This window comes from Equus przewalskii, chromosome 22, assembly GCF_037783145.1.
Source record: "Equus przewalskii isolate Varuska chromosome 22, EquPr2, whole genome shotgun sequence".
NCBI lineage: Eukaryota > Metazoa > Chordata > Mammalia > Perissodactyla > Equidae > Equus > Equus przewalskii.
In genome coordinates this window covers 48,123,563-48,145,733 of record NC_091852.1, presented here as the reverse complement: position 1 = coordinate 48,145,733, position 22,171 = coordinate 48,123,563, and the positions used below count along the sequence as shown (strand labels likewise).

The 22,171-nt window shown below is 55.7% G+C and overlaps 1 protein-coding gene and 1 long non-coding RNA gene across 10 annotated transcripts; one reads left to right on the top strand and one right to left on the bottom strand.

The window, feature by feature from the left end:
* Window positions 1-2,032: 2,032 nt before the first annotated feature.
* Window positions 2,033-5,868, bottom strand: LOC139078638 (uncharacterized). The gene is made up of 2 exons (XR_011531666.1): window positions 4,386-5,868; window positions 2,033-2,356 (listed from the first exon to the last, which is right to left on the bottom strand). It is a non-coding gene; the product is annotated as an uncharacterized lncRNA (long non-coding RNA).
* On the top strand, window positions 5,094-21,953 carry AQP7 (aquaporin 7). Of its 9 annotated transcripts, none has more exons than XM_008526352.2 (8): window positions 5,094-6,167; window positions 7,455-7,505; window positions 11,540-11,657; window positions 18,153-18,276; window positions 18,675-18,812; window positions 18,999-19,117; window positions 19,327-19,544; window positions 19,886-21,953. In XM_008526352.2, the coding sequence occupies exons 2-8, from the start codon at window positions 7,480-7,482 to the stop codon at window positions 20,166-20,168; spliced, it is 1,026 nt and encodes a 341-aa protein (XP_008524574.2). In that variant the 5' UTR covers window positions 5,094-6,167; window positions 7,455-7,479; the 3' UTR covers window positions 20,169-21,953. The 9 variants fall into 9 exon arrangements, with proteins under 9 accessions (XP_008524574.2, XP_008524575.2, XP_070446365.1 ...); XM_008526353.2 differs by having other exon boundaries at window positions 5,855-6,167; window positions 19,378-19,544; XM_070590264.1 differs by having other exon boundaries at window positions 5,880-6,167; window positions 11,396-11,657.
* The last annotated feature ends 218 nt before the right edge of the window (window positions 21,954-22,171 follow it).

Sequence of the window (22,171 nt, the reverse complement as noted above, 5' to 3'; positions counted from 1 at the left end):
CAAAAAATGTTTTGTTTTAAAATAAGAAAAAAATGAACTTGTAAGTTGAAGAAATTTTTTTAATATGCAACATTAAATGTATTCGTCTTTATACCAACACAGTCGTAAAATATGATTTTTATTTAATTTTTTTTAATGGAGGAAGGGGCCCACAAAGGGCTATAAAAATCAGTATGTGGCCATAGGGTGGGGACAAGGCTGCCCAGGGATGGAGCACGAGGGAGGCGAGAAGTCGCAAAGTCTGTGCCCGTGGGGAACAACCCACTGGGGCCGTCATCCTCCCTCCATGCTCCATCCTTGTCTCTCCCATACAGAGATGCACTCGTGTATCCTCAAGCTGGGCTAGGAGCCAGGACACCTGGGTTTGACTCACCCTAGGCCTTGGGCTGTGCTCAGAGCCAAAGAGACTGTCTCTGCCCGCCCAGCCCAGTCTGGCCCAGCCTGCACCCCAGCGACTGGTGCGGGCATGGGAGGACCCTCCGTCAACACTGGGAGAGGCCCGGGAACCAGGAAGACCCCAACCTGCTGGGGGTCTCTGTGTTGCACCAAGCCTTCCCGGCTGAGGCTCCATGCCCGCGGGTGCCTGGGCCGCGGTCCCGGCCTACACAGCACTCTGCACGGGCCCCTAGTACGATCGCTGTGTTCCTGGAAAGCTGGGAATCAAATGCCTCCTTCCTACAGGCTAGCCCGGTCCTTTCAAAGCTGCTTTCCTGCTGAAGGGGGACACCCTGGGAGCCCTTCCTCAGAGTCTCTACTCCCTGTTTGTCCTCAGTGGAACATCTGTGGGTGGAGAGGCCTCAGGATTTGGGCAAAGATGAGGGAAGCGGGAGGTGTTTCAGGAGCTGGGGCCTCTGGGCCTGCCTCGTTGCTCAGCTTGAGCAGGCGAGTGGAGAGAGAGTAGCCTGCCCTGGGGAGCTGAGACGGGCTCCCTGCCCACCCCCAGCCCCCCGTTCTGGGCCCACAGTCCCTGACCGGATCAGATAGGGCACGTTCCTGCAGTGAGCTGCCGGCTGACTGGGACCGTGCTGACGCAGGCAGGAAAATATTAACCCAGAGGAATGGGCGCATGCTCATGTGCACATGACTCATGTGTGTGTGTGTCAGTGTGTATGTATGAGCACCCACAGAGAGGTTTTCACAAGCAGGGCCGGACACAGAGACGCACGTGCACACACACACCTGCCCATTCCCACATACACGTATTCATATACAAAGACATAAATGCTTCTCACAAGTGCAAATTCCCTCAGTGTCATCTCTCAGCTTCTGTCAATGAGACTGCCCCTCCTCCAAGAAGCCTTCTCTGATAGCTCCCGCTCAAACTAGAAAGTGACAGGTCTGAGCTGTATGCCTGGTTTCTCGTGCCAAATTAGGCAGCCTGATGTGGGCTGTAGAATCGAGCAGGCCTGGGCTTGAATTCTGGTTCCTTGACTGACACGATGTTTGCCTTTGGGCAAGTGTTGTGCCTCCTGACTGTGTCTGCCCCAGTCTCTGTCCACTCTGCCTGGGGGCCCACAGAGGACTCTGAGGAAGGTGAGAGGCTGGGCTGGGGGCAGGGGGTCTGGTCATTGGAGAGTGACCGGTTAAAGACCATCCTGGAGCCTGCCTGTGACCCCACCCCTCCCCAGCCTGGCCGCCCAGCCCCCAGTTCTCTTAGCTGGGGGACTCTGGTCTCCTGGGGCCCAGGATGGAGACCTGACCTGGATGTGCTGGGTGATCTTGAGCAAGTTGCTGCCTTGCTCTGAATCTCAGCTTCCCTACCTGCAAAATGAGTTGGGAAGGGGACACTCACCTGCGTGACGCTTGAGGGTCTTTTCTTTCTTGAGCAGTCTGAGAATCTTCATGGTTTCAGGCGATTTCAGAGAGGCCGGGGTTCCTCCAGGGACTGCCCTGCTCCACCCCCGTCTCTGCCCCTTCGCCACAGCCACTCCTCCCTTGTGCTCCTTTCTTACAGATTGACCCCACGGACTCCTGAGTTATACAAAGGATTCCAGGACTCAAAACGGTCTGAAAGACCCCAAGTGTGAAACAATTTGATTGAAAGCAGTTTATGTGATAAGTTAATCAAACAGTTGACATAAATTGGTTGGTTGAAATAAATAATTAGTTGAAATGATTAGTTATTTACACATTAACACTTTGGGGGGCATCTGGGGGAAAATTGAGAGAAGCTGTAACATCTTAGGGCATTTTTCTTTCTTCATCCTGATCTTTAAAAACTTCTATTTGTATTTTTACTCCTGAGCGGGTTTCAGCCAATTGTGTCTGTTCCATGCTGTTCGTAATGGAGAAGAGTCTGTTTAAAATCGGAGACAGTCTGGGGCTGTACAGCCGCATACAGGATGTAGAGGTGAACCTATTGGCATAGAAAGATGTTCTCAACAAATGTTTGGGTGAAAAAAGTACTTTATAAAACTTTAAATAAGTTTCATTCCACTTATTGTTGAGAAAGTCGGGAGGAGATGTATATGACTATACACAAAGAAATAAGATTAGAAAGAACCCTTCCAAATGTTAGCGGTAGTTGTCAAGGAGGGAAAATGGGTCTTTTAAGGTTTGCTTGTATTTTAGGTAATGAAAGAATAAAAGAAAAGGATCTGAGATTTATTTATTTATTTATTTATTTTTGAGGAAGATTAGCCCTGAGCTAACAACATCTGCCACCAATCCTTCTCTTTTTGCTGAGGAAGACTGGCCCTGAGCTGACATCCGTGCCCATCTTCCTCCACTTTATATGTGGGACGCCTACCACAGCATGGCTTGCCAAGCGGTGCCATGTCCACCGGGATCCGAACCGGTGAACCCCAGGCCACCGAAGTGGAACATGTAAACTTAACTGCTATGCCACTGGGTCGGCCCCAGGATCTGAGGTTTTTAATTTTTTTTCTATTAAAAAAAAAATGTCCACTGCAATGATAGACAATTACATCTGCCTGCCTTGTTTGGCTATGTGTTCATGATATTTATATATTCGGTTAGGTTGCACGTTAATGTCCCCACTCACCAGTTCGCAGGTAAGATTTTTAGTGCTGCAAGTGAGAAACAGAGGCTGACGAGCGCTGGGTTATTTCCCATCTTTCTCTAGCAAAAATGGCATATTGCAGGCAAAATTAGAATAAGAAAACTGAACAATTTCTGAAAGAGGGTCTAAATGCCTAAAGATACATCAACGTTTGCAAAAATTGCTCTGTAGCACACTCATATTACCAATTCCTTTTCAACTGACTTATCATTTCAACCAAATTCGTTTTTGACTTAAGGGTCTGCTGCTGCCTTCACAAGGCATCTCCCGGGCCCTGTCTGGATGCCAAAAGCAGCTGAGTGGGAGACCTCATATCGTCCAAGGTCGTCTCGCGGATGAGGACGAGGAGACAGAGGCCCAGGGGCAAGACTGAGTCAAGGTCGTGCAGTGAATTTGATGCTGAGCTAGCACTCAACCCAGGTCAGTGTGCAGAGCATCTGAGGGGGTCTTGGCTGCAGCTCAGAGCTGGAACACCCGGTTAAATTTGAGCTTCGGAGAACGATGGATAATTTTTTAGTATAAGTATGTCTAAAATATTGTGAATATTGTTTCTCTGAAATTCAAATTTAACTGAGAGTCTTGCATTTTATCTAGTAGCTCTACTCAGAGCCCACGCAGTGAAGACAGGACCCCAGGTGTCCCCTCTCTGCGCCCCCATCCCCATTGGCCCTGGAGAGGCCCCCAGGCTCTGTCTAGACCCAACTCTGACCCAAACACGCAACCTTGCGACCCTGCTAGCTGCCTCTCTTCTCTCCACAGCGGAACTGTCTGCCTCCTCGGCCTCCACTGCTTCAGTGCTGTGGCCACCCTCCCTCCCAGCTCTTCAAGGCTGGCCCCTCCTCCGCACCCAACTCTGCGGCCACAGCCCCTCCGAGCTCCCGATGGGCCCCTGCAGCCTAGTGTCTGGTTTCCATCTCCTCTCCACCTGCTCCTTCTCAGTCACCCTCTTGTGCCCCAGAATCCTGCCCCTAGCCCTTGCCCCACTCCCTCGTGCCTCCTGGCAATCCCGTCGATGCCCATGGTGGATGCCCAGGTGCTAGTATCTTCTTCTCCAGCTAGACCCCTCTCCCGAGCCCAGGCCCCATTATGCCCCTGCCTGCAGGACGCTCTGGGGCCTCCGGGACCCCAGATTGCCTACTTTACTCTTCTCTTTGCTTAGAACGCTTTGAGGGCTCCTGAGGCCCTCGGGAGAAAGTCTGACTCCTCGTCTTGGCAGACAAAGGCCCTCATGGTCTGCCCCTGCCTGCTTCTCCAGCTCTCTACAAGCCACCCACAGATCCCAGAATAACTTAGATTTTCTCACCATCCCATTGGGATCAAATGGCTTCAAATCACCACCACCACCCCACCCTCTCCCACTCACCTTGGAGGACTCAGCTCCCATCTTATCTCTGCTGGATGATTCTTTTCTCCCTCCAGGCTGGCTTAGCTGCTGCCTGTATTCCCTCCACCTTACTGCATATTTCCTAAGTCACCTGCCTTTCAGCTGTCTCTTCCACGAGACAGAGGGCACTGTGTCTTCTCCACCTCTGGTTCCCCAGCACCCAGCGCAGTCAATGAGCTCAGGGCTTGGTCCCTGACCCCAACACGGATCCCAGTTCCCTCCCTCACGAGGCTGATCCCAGCCCAACCCAACTCTGCCGGCGCTCTGACCTCATACAAGACCTCACTCCACTCTCGACATTACCTCCCCCTGACCCCAACAGCTCACCCAGGAAGGGAATAATGGCAGGGTCCCCCATGTCCAGAGGTGTACCTCCCCCTTTCTGAGGGAAGGGCGCAGCTTCCTGAGCCCTTCCAGTCTGCGGAGAGGAGAGAGGGGCAGAGCCGCAGCCCGGGGGGCTGCCGTGGGAGAGTTCCTTCCTTATGGAAGGCTTCTGATGGGGAAACCCTCTGCTGCAGCTGCCCCTGCCTCTCCTGCTGAGTGACCTCAGGACAATGGGGGTGGGCACTTGGGCAACTCAGGATCCAGACCTGGCCTGGTCTGTTGGCACCCTCTAGAGGACAGTTCTGTTACCAGAGCTGGCTTTGGGCAATCAAAGCTGATCCTGCCTCCCCACAACGAGGAGCCGCCCCTGCTCCCTGGACTCGAGGCCACCTTCCACCACTCCACCTGGCAGGCCTCCTTAGTCTGCAGACCAGCAACCCCTCACTCCCTTGTGTCTCAGCGCGAGGTCGCCTGCTCAAATCCCAAACTGCCCCATCTTTGGTGGCCCAGCCATGCCCTGACTCCAGAAGTCCTCTCAGAGGGCAGCTGGTGCCCCCACTTGCCCCTGACCTCAGCTCGGTCACTGAGCTCCCGAAGCCCTGGGCCAGAGTCCCCCCTCTGGTCCAGCTTTGGCTCCTTCACAGAGGCCTCGCTTGCCGTTCATTCCCAAGGAAGAACGTTTTCCTGAGGGCAGGGCCTTGGTGTCCCCTTCCTCAGCTCAGATGAGGTTCCCAGAGGACAAGGTCCAGGCTTCTTCTCTGGCACCCCCTCCAGACTAGGGACCCACAGAGGGCCAAGCTTGGCTCTCCACCTCCCCTCTCAGACTGGGGGGCCCTGCGCCCAGGGCCTGAGTCTCCGCTTCCTCCTTCAGCATGGGGGCTCCCTGAGGACTGACTCAGGGCCTGCTCCTTGACCCCTCCACCTGGCTGTTGCTCTCCAGAACTTTGTCACCTCCAGTCCCCATTCTGGGCAGTTCTACCCACTCCCTTGGGTCTGGGGCCCTGGGAGGGCTTCCTCTGGTTCTGGGCTGGACACCTGGCTTGGAGGAGAGGTCCTTCCTGTGGGACCATGAGGCCCAGGGCGCCCGCCCGGAGCTCCAGCACTGACCTCACAAGAGCTGCCTCAGAACCCGGTCTCCGTGGCGCCGCTGGCTGGAGCAGGGATGCTATTTTGGGCCATGTGTCTGGTCTTGGCTCAAATAGTCCAGGCCAAACCCCTGCCCCACTGACCTCTCCGCAGAGGAGCAGAGCAGAGTAGCGCGTGGACTGCCCCGAGGAGGCTGAGAGGAGGGCTCTAGACCACGGACACAGGGGCAGTGGAGCCCCAGCTGGGAGTGTAGTTGGAGCCTGGGACAGTCATGGAGGAACAGGACCAAGATCGGCAGTAACTGAGAGGCCCCCGAGGCAGACGCTGGGAACCAGAAGGCACTTTAGCAGAGTGAGTCAGCTCCAGGCAGGGCCGGGACAGGGGACCTCCCCTGCGGCCCAGGCCTGGGAGTGCCACTCCCTGGGGACTGTATGGGGGGAGGAGGTGACCATGGGACTGTCTAGGGAAGGAGCCCCAGCTGGGAGTTGAAGGCCAGGATGTCTGTTCTGGTTTAGTCCCAAGTTGTGGGCATGTCACACTCTCTCTGGGCTTCAGTTTCCTTATCTGTAGATTGATGTTGGGAGGACCAGCACTGGAGCAGAAACTGGGAGGATGCGTTGGGTTGGGCTGTCAGCAGAGTGTGGCGGTGGGATGAGGAGAGAGTAGAGACCAGAGACACTGGACCAAGGCAGAGGGATGCAGAGCAGAGATGAACTGATGGCTGGCTTGCTGGAGTCCCCTCCTGAGGGGCTGGGGCTGGAGGGTTCCCACAGTCAGGGCTGGGGATGTGAATTATGCTGCAGCTAGAGGGACTCAGGCCAGAGAACAAGGGGGACGTACAGGACTGGGAAACTCAAGGGTTAGCTTCATACTGTCATTTGTGAGGAGAGTGGGAATATAAGGGGGAATTTTGAGGGAAGGTGAGAGGGTAGACTTTGTTCTGAGGTGTGGACTAAATGAATTTTTAGGACCTCATCCTCTGAGTGTGTGTGCGTGTGTGTGTGCGTGGATGCGCATGCAAGGAAGAGGCTCTGGAAAGTCATGGTTTAAGTCAGCAACAAGAGGGCTTGAGGTTGGGGGCCGGGCCGGCCCCGTGGCCGAGTGGTTAAGTTCGCGCGCTCTGCTGCAGGCGGCCCAGTGTTTTGTTGGTTTGAATCCTGGGCGCGGACACGGCACTGCTCGTCAAACCACGCTGAGGTGGCGTCCCACATGCCACAACTAGAAGGACCCACAACTAAAAATATACAACTATGTACTGGGGGGCTTTGGGAGAGAAAAAGGAAAAAAATAAAATCTTTAAAAAAAAAAAAAAGAGGGCTTGAGGTTAGACTAAAGGCAGTAATACTTGCATATGTGAGGGTGAAACCACTGAGGTTGATTGGATTGCAGACTTGGGAAGGGAAGGAGGACCCCTGAAGGGCCTGGTGCAGGGGTTAGGGGTCCTGAGGCCAGCACGGGTACAGGGGGTGGGGCCCCAGGGCCTCTCTCCATTGGCTGAAGCATATCCACCCCTCCTCCCTCCCGGCCAGCTTGGCTGGATGGAGGGGTTGGAGCTGGCAGGAGCTGTCCCTGTCTGATGAGAATGTGGGGCCAAGTTCTGTGTCCCTCAGCCCTAGTGACCTCTCTCTGGCTCCACAGCATCTAAAAATCTCGAAGACAAAATATGAGTGAAGCAGACAGGAGGAGGCGGTAAGCACCCTAACCATCCTGCACCCCAGCCTCCTGCCCCCGCCCAGCAGCCCAGCACCCTCCCTGCCCCACTCTCAGCCTCTCCCTCATGGCAGCTGACTCCTGCAGACCCCCTCCTTCCCACCCCCACTAGCCCAGGAGCCCCAGGAGAAGGGCTCTCCCACCTGCCCCTGAGCCAAGGATGGGCTGGGCCCTGGCACGAGGGGAGGCTCCGAAAGACCTGGATGAGGGTCAAGGGGTTGGTGAGTGGGTTCCAACTGCTCCCACGTAGGCAGTGCTCAACTGAACAGAACTCACCCCCTCTCACCCGCTCAGGTCTCTTTGGGGTGAAATAAAAGCCAGCATCCTTGCAATGGCCAAGGCCCCATTGCCCCTCTCACCTCCCCTCCCCCCAACCCTGCTGTCCCGACTCGTCACCCTGACTGCCTTTCTTTTCCTTCAAACATGCTCAGTCCTTCGACCACTGCTCCCTCTGCCCGAAATGCTCTTCCCGCAGTTATCCACGAGGCCCACTCCTTCACCTCCTTCATGTCTGACCGCCCCATTTAAAAGCATAGCCCAGCCCCTCTTCTTGCTCCATCTGTCCTCATAGGACATATTACCTTGTAACACACAAACATGCCCGCTGATTATGTTTCGTTGCTGCCCATCAGCTCCACGTGAGCGGGGGCATTTGTCCGTCTGTGCGCTCTTAGAGAGAGAAGGAGCGGCTCCCTCAGTGCCGATGGCATCACCGTCTCCAGACCAGCACTCTCTCCTGGGCCCTAGACCCTGTTTCCAGAGACCCACTGGTGTCCCACAGGGAACTCAGTCCCAGCTGAAAGCAGCCACGTCCACTGCCCCGGCCCGCTGCTCCTCCGTGGTCTCAGCTCCGTCAAGGCTCCCCTTCTTGTCCGTCGCTCAAGCCAGAAGTCAAGACCTTGGCCTTGACGCCTCTGTCTCCCCCGTGCCTCACATCCAGTCACCAATCTCCTAAAACATCTAGGATGTGCCCATCCCACTGTCCTTTCTACCACCACCCGACCCCCCACGGCCACTTTGGGCCACCACGTGCCCGTTCTTCTGAAGTCTCTTCAGGCCTCACCTCCCACCCTGGGGCTTCTTGCCTCTGATGCTGTTGTCCTTATCCATGTCCCCACTAGATGGAGCCAGCCAAGGGTGGCGGCTGGGTTTTCACTTGTGTCCCTGGTGCCTGACTCCTAAGTAGATGCTCAACGAATGTTTGTTGAATGGATAAATGTCAGTGAGCAGGTTAAACGGTTGGCTTGAGGTTAGTTGGATAGTTTACAGTTCGTTGGTTGATTGGATAATTAAGTGAGCTGGTTAACAGGAGAGTGAGTTAGTTGGTTAAGTTGCTAGATTGATCAGCTGGCCAAAGGATAGGTTGGTGAGTTGTTAGCTATTTAGTTCCTTGGTTAGCAGACATTACTTAGGTAATTAGCTGGTTGGCTGTTGGTTCCTTGGTTTGTAGGCCAGTTTTCTTGGATGCTCTTTTCTCATTCTATATCCTCTCCTTGAGCTATCTCATCTGTGCCCATGGATCAAGTGACCCCTATGATTCGGTGACCTCCACATGTGATCTCTAAAGGAGCCCACACGACCAGCTGTCTCCTTACTGGTCACCTCCACCTAGGCGTCTGGTGGCTTCTCAAACTCGACACACCAGACGGTGACTCCTCACGCGCCTGCCTCCGGCTGCAGCTTCTCTCCTGGGCCTCACGTGTCATTCTGCTGTTCTGGCCAGAACCTGGGGCCACGACTGACCCTCCCTCTCCATTCTCCTCTCTAATCAAACACCACATCTGTCAGTCTGACTGTTTCTAGCCATCTCCATGGCACTTCCTGGCTCAGGCTGCCACCCGCCACCGCCCCCCACCCCAAGCCTGTCTGTGGTAGAAGCTTCTGGATTGCTCACCTACTTCTGTCCTGTTTCCTCATCCTAGCCCCCATGGAGGAGACAGTGCCCCTGCTTCACTTCTCCATGTGGCCCCATGGCCATCAGGGTTGAGTTCAGACTCCCTAACGAGCGCCACGCAGCTTTCTGCCATGTGACACTGTGCCCCTCTCTGTCCACCTCATGCCACTCCCACTCCATCTGGCTAGTCCACCCTTGAAGAATTCCTCCGCACGGCACACACTGTCTTAGTTGCCAGCCTTTGCCCATGCCATTACGATGCCCAGATTTTTCCCTGCCTCCCCGATGCTCCTTCATCCAGCCAGCCTTTTATTCTCGAACTAAATTTCCCTTTCTTTCGGAGTGCCTACTACCCCCTCCTCTAGGTCATTTGCTTCCTCCCTGAAACCCCCTAGTGCCTACTCTTCACCTGTGGCACCCTCCTCACACTTTATAGTAGTTGCTTAATTAATTGTTTTTCTTCTGAAGAGCAGGGGTCACACCAATGTTACTCACCCCTGTGCCTGAAGGTCGTAGCACGGCAGGCGTTCAATAAATCTTCGGTTCGGTGGCTGGTTGGTGGTTCTTTGTTGCTCACTGTGTCCTGCCTGCTTGTGGTGAGGAGGCAGGGGCCAGAGTTCCAGACTTTCTTGGTGTCCTTGTCTTCCTGCTCTGTCCGCCTCTCCTCGGCTTCTGTGGCACCTTCCTGCGACTGTTCTTGGGTCCCTGCCTGCCTCAGGCTGCTCACAGGCTCTTCTTCCTGGCTGAGGAGGCCAGTCATATGGGCAAGGGACCCCTACATGATGCCGCCTGGGAGCTGGAGTTGGACGGGAGCCAGTGGATGGCCCAGGCAACTCTACACCCTTCTCCATGTACTCAGTTCTGGTTTGTTTCCCGGGGTTAGGACAGAGCGAGGACTGGGGTGGGTGAGGTATGAACATGGGGTCTCAGCCAGAAAGATGGGAGGTGTTTTACCCATGCCTGGTTTCCATTCCTCCCCACTGTGCCTGCTCTTGGCTGCTGGAGGCCAGGGGAATTTAGGAAGCCTGGGGGTGTCATGTTGCAATTCCTGGCAGGTGAGGTGGTTGAAGGGCTGGTGTCGGCTTCGGGCATTGGGCAGGGGAGGAGAGTGAGGGTCACTAGCCTGACCAAGCACTGAGGCCCCGCTTAGAGGTACCGTACCCCTCCTCCTCCTCTCTGGCGTCCAGACTCCACCCATCTCCTTCCCAAACTAAAGCCCCAGACACCCCCACAGACGATGGAGCCCGGAACTCAGTTTTCTATCTGTCCGTTCACCCAATAATACATTTGTTAAATACACAATCATCGCGCATCTGCCGCCTGCCGGGCACTGTAGGAAGTTCTGGGGGTCTCGTGGAGAGGGAGGCAGGTGGATACTCCTGTCTTCGTCCATTTGACAATATATATGCACACCTACTATGTGCATGGCACAGCGCTAGGTGCTGAGAATATACCAGGGAGTAAGATCTAGCCCCTCCTTCCCTCTCTCCCATTCATTCACTCATTCATTCATTCATTCAAGCACTCACAAACATCGTCTGTGTTGACCTGGTTGCAGAGCCTGGTGTGCTCTGTAGCCCGCTTCATCTTTGGCAGAACCCTGTGCATGTTTCAGGCCTCAGTGCTGTTTATAGAGCTGGGAGCAGACTTTGCCACACCCTGTGCTGTCTGCAGAGTCCCTCACTGTGGCCAGGTCCTGCCTAATGCCTTGTCTGTGTCCCCAGAGCTCTGGTCCCTGCAGACAGACAGGCAGAGAACTGAGATCCTCTTTCCTGCCTGCCCTCTCCCTCTGCTTCTCCTCTGATGCTCATTAGCACCATGGATGGTACTTATTGGCTCCCCAACTGCCCCCTCTGCAATATGGCCTTGTTGGTGCCCCTTTCCCACTGGTCCAGTCCCCCCCAGGAGGAGGAAGGGGTATGGCCTAGCTGTCTACCCCCAGTCTCTCTCCACGTCCCTGTGTCTCTGATCCCAGCTGCCCCAGCTGCCCTGGGCAAGAGGAGGTGTGTGTGGAGAAGCCACTGGGTTATCCATTAACTCCGCCATGAGTGGAAGGGCCGATGGGCAGCAAGTGCACTTGAGTGTCATTTCTGCCCACGGCCTTGGGCTGCTGCTCCAGGTCCACCCGCAAGTCCAAGACGATCTCGACACCCATGACAACAAGGATACACGCCATCCTGGAGAAGGAGATGGTGCGAGAGTTCCTGGCCGAGTTCCTGAGCACGTATGTCATGATGGTGAGTGGGTGGGTGGCACAGAGTGGGTGGGCTCTGAAGAAGGGGCCTGAACCCCACGAAGGTGGGGCTCATTAAAGGCAATCCATGACCTCCTCCCCACCATGACCCCCTGGGTTACATTGTGCACTCCCGGGCTCTGAGCTGGGAGTCCGAGGGAGAAGCATGGGAAAGTAAGGAGACAGCGCCGTCTTTCTCACAAGTCTTTTTGGGAGAGAAAGGGCTCATAATACATGGGGGCAGAACAAAACCATGGGCAGGGGGGTGTCAGGCGGCATGGCTGGAAGTGGGGAGAAGGGAGACGAACAGTAGAGAGATTGGAGAGAAGGTTGAGCATTGGGCTTTGAGAGTTAATCCCAAGGGCAATGGGGACATTGACGGTTTTCAAGCAGGGGAAAGATGTGGTCAGATTCGGATTTGAGAAGGAAATTCTGGGTGCAGTGTGGAGCCTAAGCAGAATGGGCAGGGCTGGAGGGAGTGGGAGCAGTTAAGAGGCTGTTGCCATGACCTAGGATAGAGAGAAGGTGGTGACTGGCCCAGGGATGGAGAAGAAGGTGCTTGTTAGGGGGAGTTGTAGAAGATTGAATCAAGGAGACTTTGCAAGCAACAGACGTGGGGGAAGTGCCGAGGAGGCCATTCTGGAGCCCGGGGCCTGGCACAGGGCGAGAGGTGAGGTCAGTCTGGATGTGATGAGGTGAGGCGCCAGGGGAGAAATTTGGGGGGTGGGTTGGATATAGAGGTCTGGAGCTCAAGCGAGTGGTTGTAGTTGGAAGTAAAGAGTTGAAGTTGATCAGAATATGGATGGGGCTTATAAAAACTGTGCAGTGAGAGTGTATAAAAAGAGAGGAAAAACAAAGTTGAGGACAGAGCCCTGAAGAATGAAGAGGAGCACACAAAGGGGCCTGAGAAGGAGTGGCTGGAGAGGTGAGGGAGAAGGTGGAGGGAGACCACGGCTCAGAAGCGGGGGGGTTCCAGAAGGAGGGCGTGGTCAGCAGTGGGTGCTGCAGACAGGCCAGAGAAGGGGGCACTGACAAGGGTCTGTCGGGTCAGCAACACGGAGGTCATGGGACCTCAGCAAGGGCTCTTTTAGTGGCTGATCGGACAGAAACCAGACTGCAAGCAGGATGGGTGGTTTCTGGGAATCTCCCTCCCTCTCCACCTGCTTCAGTCCTGCCCCTGAGCCCAGCCTGCCTTCGCCCTTAAGCTGTAGCCATGCACCCCCTGGAGGGCCCAGGTCCCTGAGAAGAAGGGGCAGCCTCTGGGCAGGGACGCAAAGGCAGTCAGGAGCACGCCAGAGGACGTGGGGGTGAGAAAGACAGTGTGTGTGAGAGTGTGAGTGTGTGTGAGTGTGGGTGTGTGTGCACTGAGCCACGGTGTAGAAGACGGTGGGGCCACGGAGCCCAGGGGACTGCGGACACCTGGGTTCCTTCCTGATGCTGCCACTGAGTCACCAGCTGGCCTTGGGCGGGTCTCTCGGTGGCTCAGAGGCTGACTTCACAGTTATGAAGTGCGTGCTAGAGTCAGGCCTTCGTGGGGCCTTGGAGCTGGGTTCGAATTCCAGCTCTGCTGTCTTCTAGCTGTGTGATCTTTCACAAGTATCTTAACTGTTCTGAACTTTCGCTTCGTCGTGGGTAAAGGTGACACTAACATCGAACTGGCAGACTTGCGTGAAGAAGGCCAAGAGCCCAGCACACATGTAGGACACATGTGTTGGCTGCCTCGTGTCATTATGACAAGTGATCTCCCCTCTCTGCCTCCCCTTGTCCTGCATTACCCGCCCTCCTGCTTCAGCTACTGAGCTGGGAGCCCAGAAGTTCGATCCTGTCCCGCCTTAATCCAGGGCAAAGTAATTCATTTATGACAAGACATTCCAGCCCCATGAAGGCTGTTAAACCTTGGAACCGTGGAGGCAGGAGGGGGCCTCCTCTGAGAACTCTCAGGGAAAGCAGGCACCGCCCACATAAAACGACGCCTGCCCATGTCTGTGTGTCTCTTGCTCTTATTGAGATAATTATTGAGCACCGACAGCATACCAGGCACTGTGATGCTAAGCCCCTTATGTGCAGCATCTCCCCCAATCCTCACGACAGCCCTGCCACGGAGGTTCTGTTATGATCCCCATTTCACAGATGGGAACACTGAGGTTGCATGAGACTAAGTCATTAGGCCAAGGTCACATCTTAAGTTAAGATTAGGTCCAGTCCAGTCCAATCTAACATTACAGTCTCCACCCTTAATCTCTCCATGCTGTCCCTTAGCTTACTACGGCAGGATTTCTAACCCCCTGGCTTGTTAGCTCTCCCCCAGCTGAGGGAAGCCCCTCACTCTCAGGTTTTGGGTAGTTCAAGAGCCCTCTCTGGGCCTCAGTTTCCCCATCTGAAGGGTGGGAGCAGAAACGCGTGCCGTGTGGATGTGCTGTGAGGACTGAACAGAAGTAACACTTGCGACAGCACTTTGTGAGGTTGGAGCTCCTACAGCACATTGTGGTGTTGTTATTCTTAGTTGTCCGCCTGTGCCAAGAAGCGGGGCCTTTTCAGCTCACAGGCAGCTCAGTGAGTCATCGGGGTGAAGCTTTTGCCAGAAAAGCTAGTGTGACCTTGGGCCCCATTTATTGCAGCCAGCATGAGGGAAGTGGACTGTTCCACTCGGTTCCACTCTGCAACCTCTGGGGGTGTCGTGCCTGGGGCTGGCCTTGGGGCTGCTGGAGAGACTGGGATGGGCTGGGCCACCCTCCATGCCTGCCCCAGTTCCTGTACCTCCTGACCCTCCCAAGCCTGTCAGCCTGTCCTGGCCTCACTCCCACCCCCAAGTCCCATCTGTTTCTGTCCTCTCCTGCCTCATCCTACCCTTGGCCCTAAGCCGGCCCGCCTCTGGGCTCCCTTGCACCTGTCCGGGGGCTCATGAGGGACCCAGCGGGTCCTGCTCAACGGCCTCTCCCCTCCCCTATCCAGGCTATTGCACTTTTTCTCAGACTTCCTTAAAGCTGCTTTGTACTAGGCCTGTCCTTTTTATCAGCAAATGGCTTGATCTCCAGCTTGACAGAGAAAACCATCAGGTGGGCTTCCTATGTCTGGCTGCTCACCCCTGTCCCTCTCACACCAGGCCTCCCCTACCTGTGCATCTACCTATCTCCCCCTTGGCTGGGGCGGGCCCCTCCTTCATGCAGGACCCTCCCCTCCTGCACCCGTCCCAGCGTCTAGACGCCTCAGGTCCTTTGCTCATCCTTTCTCTGCAGCCTCTCCCTCTCTCACCCTGAACATACTGAGGTCTCTCTACTCAAAACAGCATGACACAAGACAAGCATCTCTCCTTCACCTGTGAGCCCTTGCGTTCATCATGCACTCTCCCTTCCTCCTCAGGCAGCTTCTCAAAGAGATGTCTGTCTACACTGGTACCTTCAACTCTTCCTCACCACCTCCTCACCTCTCAGGCTCTGGGAGCTGGCTCCGGTCCCCAAGGCCTGATGATACGGTGCTCACCATGCTACTAGTGGCTGCTGGATTGTCACATCCAAAGGGATGTTTTCCAGGCCTTCATGCACTTGACCCAGAGGCGGCATGGGACCATGTGGACCACACTCTCCTTGGGAAACTGCTTCTCCCTGGAGTGCAGGGCACATTCTCTCTTTGCTCTTCTCTCGTTTGGACACCTCCTCCAGCTGGGGTTTCTTTTTCCTTTTTTGAGGAAGATTAGCCCTGAGCTATCTACTGCCAATCCTCCTCTTTTTGCTGAGGAAGACTGGCCCTGAGCTAACATCCATGCCCATCTTCCTCTACTTTACACGTGGGATGCCTGCCACAGCATGGCTTTTGCCAAGCGGTGCCATGTCCGTACCTGGGAACCGAACCAGCGAACCCTGGGCCTCCAAGAAGTGGAACGTGCAAACTTAACTGCTGCACCATGGGGCTGCCCCCAGCTGGGGTTTCTAACGCCCACCTGTGAGGGCTGATGGGCGGCTCCAGGCTCCGCCTCGGTTGCTCCCTCACCCTGCGCCCTCTCCCAGGAGCCTTCATCCTCCTTGATGGCTCCAGTTGCAGCCCTGAGGTCCACAGTATCCAGCTTCTCTTTTTCAAAAGCTCTAGAACAGAACTATCCAAGGGAAATTCAATTTGAGCCACATATGTAATTTAAAATTTTCTAGGAGCCACATTAAAAAGGTAAAAAATGACATTAACTTTAATAATTATTGTATTTAACCCATATATCCAAAATATTACCAGTTCAACACGTGATCAATATAAAGTTATTAATAAGAGATTCCACTGTCTCCTTTTCCTCCTAAGTCTTGGAATGTGGGGTGTCCTTTACAGTTACAGCACATCTCAATTTGGACTAGCCACATGTGGCTAGTGGCCATCCTGTTGGATGACACAGACTTGGACTCTGATTTCCAGCAGCCTAGACATCTAGAGGTCCCTCAGAGACAACAGGTTCAAGACACATTTCAAAGGAGCTGCCATCTGAGTGTGGCCTTAAAGTAGAGCATCATGTTTAAGGATCTAGCATCAGGTATTCCAGACAGAGGGAACAGCATATGCAAAAACAGAGGCACGAGAAAGCAAGACAGGCAGGGAGCAGCGTGCTTGTTCGGTTTGAGGCTGTCTGGCATAATGACTGCCTAGATTCAACTCCTGGCTTACTCTGTGTAAGCTGTGTACTTCGGACAAGCCAGTCAACTTCTCTAAGCCTTGGGTTGCCCATCTGTCAAGTGGGGAGAATAATGGTACTTAATACATCAGTGGTGTCAGGGTTGAAGGAGGTGATAGATAGAACTTAGCACATAGTAAGTGCTCAGTAAACAGTTATTATTTAGTAGTAATACTATTGCTGAACACAGAGAACACCGGAGCAGATATGAAACTGAGAGGCAGAAGGGGTGAAATTATAAAGGGTCTTAAATGGTGGCCTACTGAGTTTGGACTTTATCCTAGAAATGGAGGGGAGAGAGTGAACATTTGAACAAGGGGCAGACACGATTAGATTTTTGTGTTAGGAAGGTCACGGCTTCCTTCTGGCTGCAGGGAAGAGGCTGGGTAAGAGCTGGGGAGAATGCAGCTCAGCTGATTGGCTGTGGGGGGAAAGGGAGAGGAGGCTCTCGTCTGTGAGACCCACGTTTCCGGCTGGGCCAACTGGGATGGGGAACAGAGGATGAGTATCACATTTTCCAAGAGACGGCGAGCTTTCAACACAGAGCCTGAGATGCTTATGGGAAACCAAGACTTCCGGCTGGTATTTGGAAATAGGGATGGGGCTCCCAGGTGGAGGTTTTAGGAATTTTAGTGCATCAGGCATAACTGAAGCTGTAGACCCAGTGAGAAGACCCAGGAGAGTGACTGGGGTGAGATGTGAAAGGGGCCAGGGAGGATCCCTGGGGTCATCTGTTCAGGAGGCAGATGAAGGAAGAAGAATGTGGGAAGAAACTGTAGAGAGGGAGAGGCTGCGGAGCAAAGAGGAAAACCAGGAGCGAGAGGTGCCAGGAAGACCAACGAGGAGGGACCTTCCAGAAGCACAGGGTGGTTAAGAGAGTCAAAGTGAGCAAAGACCAGTACGACAATGTCCGAAGGGACCTTGGGAAGTCAGGAGGCCGGAGGCCTTGAGAGAGCTTCAGTGTCTGTGACACGTGGGAGCAGAAGCCTGACTGAGGAGGGAGAGGGAGGGAAGAGACATCAGGGCCAGCCAGTGGGTTCTTTCCCGGAGGCTGACTGACACAGGGAGGGGGCGTCTAGGAGTCCACAGCTGGACAGGACGGCTGTGCTGAGGCAGGGAGCTTTCCTTTTAAGAAGGAAGAGACCCAGTCTGTGGGAGCCAGTCAAGGGGAGGGTGGGAGATACAGGCAAGAGGAAGGCAGCGGAGTGGCTGGGTGCGGGAGCCAGAGCAGCAGGGGAAGGCTGCAGTCACGCAGGTGGGTATGGGGGTGGGGGTGGTGAGGCTGCAGGAAGGAGATGGAGTGAGGGCCCAGTTTCAGGCCTCTCATCTCCCTTTGAAGGGAGTCGGTGGGGGGTGTCACCTGAGGAGAGCAGCAGTTAGGGGTGAGCAAGAGCAAGAAGTCTAGGAATGACACCAAAGGGCAATAGGAATGGTGCTGAGGGCAAGAGAGAGAGAGAGAGACCCCCACCAGCTGCAGGGCTGCTGTGTGGGTTGAGGAACCTGGCAGAGTCCAGGAGTGACCTTTGGAGACCCCCTGCAGAAACTTCCTTCAGGCTGGGCTGCAGTGTGAGATGCTCCAAGGGGCTCAGTCCACCCCAGCCGCGCCCCGTCCCCTGAGCCTCAGGAGGGCTTGGGGTCCAGAAGAGCCCCTGACACCCCTCCAGCACCCCCAGCTCTCAGCGGCCGGGGCAGAGGGGCCTCGGTGGGGCCAGGTGGAGAGGTCCCGAGGAGGGAGGTCTCCAGAGGAAGAGCCCGCAGCAGAGGGGCTCCGAGGGAGGGCCACTCGGGAGGCCCAGGGGGGGGCCAGGAGGCCTCAGATCCCTCCCTCCCGCCCCACTTCCCACCTTGTAGATGTTTGGCCTTGGCTCCGTGGCCCACATGGTTGTAGGAGATAAATTCGGGAGCTTCCTCGGTGTCAACTTGGGCTTTGGTTTCGGAGTCACCATGGGCGTGCACATGGCAGGGAACATCTCCGGTGAGTGAGGGGGTCCCTGCAGCCTCCTCCCGCCTGCCTCCAGCCGCCGCCCTCCCCTCCCTGGCTGCCGGCACCTCGGCCATGCTGGCCACCTGGAGGGGGACACCCTGACCCATGCCCTCGGGCCGTCTCTGCCCCCAATCTTCCTGAGCCCCCTTGATGCACCGCTTTTACTAGCTGGGTCAACTTGGGCAGGCTGTTCCGCCTCTCTGTCCCCCACTCTCCTGAACGGTGAGATGGAGACGGGGATGCCTGCCGTGTGGGGTCCTTGCGAGGATTAAATGGGGCAGGGCCCTCCATCAGTGCCAGCGGCGTGATGACGGTGGCCGTCACTCTCCAGATGGTTGATCAGGGTTTCTTCCTGCTCCCACCCCGCTGCCGCCCCGCGCTCCCCGCAGGGGCCCACATGAATGCCGCCTTGACCTTCACCAACTGCGCGCTCGGCCGCATGTCCTGGAAGAAGTTCCCCGTGTACGTGCTGGGTCAGTTCATGGGTTCCTTCCTGGCTGCTGCCACCATCTACTGTCTCTTCTACCGTGAGTATCCTGGTCTCAGCCTCCTCCTCTGAAGGACTCGCTCTGACCTGAGGGTCTTGCCCTGTGAAAATGTCTGGGAGGGAAAAGCCTTGGAGGAGCCCCCACGCCCCCTCCTGCAACCTTATTTCTGAGACTCCAGTGGGGGATTTAGCTGGGGGCAAGTTCCTCCTCAATCTCTCTCCACAGAAGCCATCATGGACTACTCGGGTGGATATCTGACAGTGACCGGTCCCACAGCCACCGCTAACATTTTTGCCACCTACCTTCCTGATCACATGACATTGTGGAGGGGCTTCCTGGACGAGGTGAGTGGTCCAGGGTGGGTGGCTCTCCTCAAGCCCTGCCCCCTCAGGAAGGGGCCATCTGGCAGCCCCTCACGATAGAGAGGACAAGAACTCTGGATGGGGACCGTACTGCGACGCGTCTCTGCCAGCGGGTTTGGGCTGGGGGCACTGTTGAGGGCCTGTGGCTTAGCTTGGGGCCCGGGGTGGCTGCCACGGCATCTGCTCCCCAGGTGTTAGTGACTGGGATGCTCCAGCTGTGTCTCTTTGCCATCACGGACAAGAGGAACAACCCAGCTCTGCAGGGGACACAGGCCCTGGTGATCGGCATCCTTGTTGTCGTCATTGGAGTGTCCCTGGGCATGAACACGGGATATGCCATCAACCCATCCCGGGACCTGCCTCCGCGCTTCTTCACCTTCCTGGCTGGCTGGGGCATACAGGTCTTCAGGTACTGCCCTGCCCAGCCCGTTCCTGCAGGTCTTCTGTGGTTCCCGGCATGTGGAGGGGTAGGGATGACGTGAGGACCAGCACAAGAGAGTCCTGCAGTGCCCCCAGGTGGCCTGAGAGGCAGGAGTGGATCCTGACCAGCACTGATGCGGACCCTGGACTGAACGTCAGTCCTGCCCCACGTCAGTCCCTGTCCCTGAATCAAGCTGAAGCTGACCACTCCTGGGCTAGGATGGGGGGTCACGCTCTACTCTCAGGCCTACTCCCTGTCTTGGCCCGAGGTGGCTGCAGGCACCGTCCTGGCATCTGCCCCCTCAGCAGGCCTCTGCCTCTTGCCTGCAGGGCCAAGGACTGGTGGTGGGTGCCAGTGGTGGCGCCGCCTCTGGGTGCCTACTTAGGTGGCATCATCTACTTGGTCTTCATTGGCTCCAGCAACCCATGGGAGACCCAGATGTTGGAGAACCCCGGGGCGTATGAAGACCGCAGGATATCCGTGTTGCCCAAGACCTCATCTTACCCACCCAACTCCTCTTCCCTCACCCCTGTCTCTGTGTCCCCCACCAGCAGACCTTCAATCCGGCCTGTCCCACCCTTAGGTGACTCTGTCAACCTAGAGCAATTCTAAGTAAGATGATTTGTGACCCCTCCCCACCCCAATAAAGCAAGCCTTGTCCCACAGCGGCACCCCCGCTTCCTGGGGGCCTCCTGTGGTTGGGCTTCTCTCCTGGATGCTTCCGGGAGCTCCAGGGCTGTGCCCTGGCCCCGGGGCTGGAGCACCGAGCAGAGAGGCCTCCACCTCCTTCCAGCCCTGGGAGCTGGGGAGCCCCCTGGGGGAGGATGGGGACGGGCCCACCCACAGCCCAGTAGGAACAAGATGAGATTAAAGGATGCTGGACACAGAAGCATGGACTTTTGAGCACAGGATAGGGAGGGAGGTTCTGGGAAAAGGACAGCAGCTCGCTGGTGGGGGCTGAGCTCTGGGCATGCCTTGAAATGTCACAGAATAGGACTCTGGACTGTCCCTCGGTTCTGCCCAGTCCCTGGACCAGACAGGGCAAGGCCCAAGCATGTAGATCAGCGTTTCTCAACCTATTTTTCATTCCTGATCCCTCAGGAGCCTTTTAGATGTTTTTTTCTTGATCACATGATATTTTAATACCACTGATATAGTGTATATATATTTACGTACTGTACATATATCTGTGCTTTATACAAAAAAGAGTAAGATTTTTTCATCTCCCAAGAATCAATTTTCTCTCCCTTGGGGGCCAAATCACCCCCCACCCTTGCAAATGCCCAGTGTCGACTGAAGGCAGTGAGGGGCTGGACTCTTCTTCCTTCTCCCTGGTGCCAGAGTCTCCCACATTAAGGAATCTCAGAGTTAGAGAGGCTGCTGCAGAGAGGGGAGTCCTTCCCAAAGGTGCAGACAGAAAGGGGCTTCCCGGGGTTCAGGGGGACAGGCGCAGAGGTTGGTGGAGGTGGGGCAGCCAGGATCCACCAACCCCGGGCCAGGCTGGAAACATCCTGCATCACCCATGGCTCCTGTCACTGCGTGTGCGTTCAGCCTGTCAACAATCATTGGCACCTCCTGGGTGCAGGCCCTGTCTGGGCACTAGAGATGCCACATTGGATGAGGCTGGGTCTCTGCCTTCGAGGAGCACAGTCTAACGGGGACAGGTCACCATGAGGAGGGAGCTAAGCAAGGGAGAGAAGAGGGATGCATGGAGGCTGTGGGGCTCAGAGAGGGCTCACAGCCCAGCCTCGGGCCAAGGCCAGGGATGGCTTCCCAGAGGAGGAGGCAGCAAATGGGGGGATGGTGGGGTGTCCTTTCTGGGGCTGGTTGCCACACTTTACGGTTTGAGGGGACAGAGGGCAGAGGAGATGGGCTTTCCCTGGAGGTGGGGACATGCTGAGATTTAGAAAGCCCACCTGAGCGGCAGGTGCAGGATGCTGGAAAAGGCAGAGATTGGGGCCTGCAAGGGAGTGTGGGGAGAGGTAATAAGCCGGGAGGAGCAGTGGCGCGCGAACAGGTCAGTGCTGTGTGTGTGGAGAGGAGTGAGGATTCGCTGAACACGAGGGAGGTCACACTGCAGGACCTGGGCTCGGACTGGAGGAAGGAGCGGGTGAGGCTGTGCCAGGAGTCAGGGCTCATTTCCAGGGTCCAGCTCTGGCCTGAGCATTGGAGATGTCCACATTGAGAGCAGAGTCTGGGAGAGGAACTGGTTTGGAGAGGAAGATGATAAGTTATATTGTGGATGTGCTGATTCTGAGTAGTCTGTGGGACTCAGGGGGCAAGGGGTGTGTTGTCTTGGGTGTTACTCAACCTCTCTGGGCCTCGGTGTTCTCCCATTACCTACCATTTGTGTCTCTGCGAATATTCAATGAAATAAAACGTGTACAATGCTGAGAATGGTGCTTGACACTGAGTGAGCGCCCCACAACAATTCTGCCTTCTCTGTGCTCTGGAGCTCAGAAGAGAGATGAAGACAGAGACTGGGGAAGCCCTGGTCATGCGGTTCTTGCTGGGCCGTGGGACAGGGAAGGGAGGGTCAGTGAGCAGGGTCCTGGGGGCGCGGCAGGGGAGGAGCCTTAGGAGGTTTGGCTGAGCAGGGGGGCCAGGTGGGTGGT

Coding starts and splice junctions, on each gene's coding strand:
- AQP7 (XM_008526352.2), top strand. CDS start 7,480: ATGAGTGAAGCAGACAGGAGGAGGCG. Junction 11,658..18,152: donor TGAGCACGTATGTCATGATG/GTGAGTGGGTGG, acceptor CCCACCTTGTAG/ATGTTTGGCCTTGGCTCCGT. Junction 18,813..18,998: donor CATCTACTGTCTCTTCTACC/GTGAGTATCCTG, acceptor CTCTCTCCACAG/AAGCCATCATGGACTACTCG.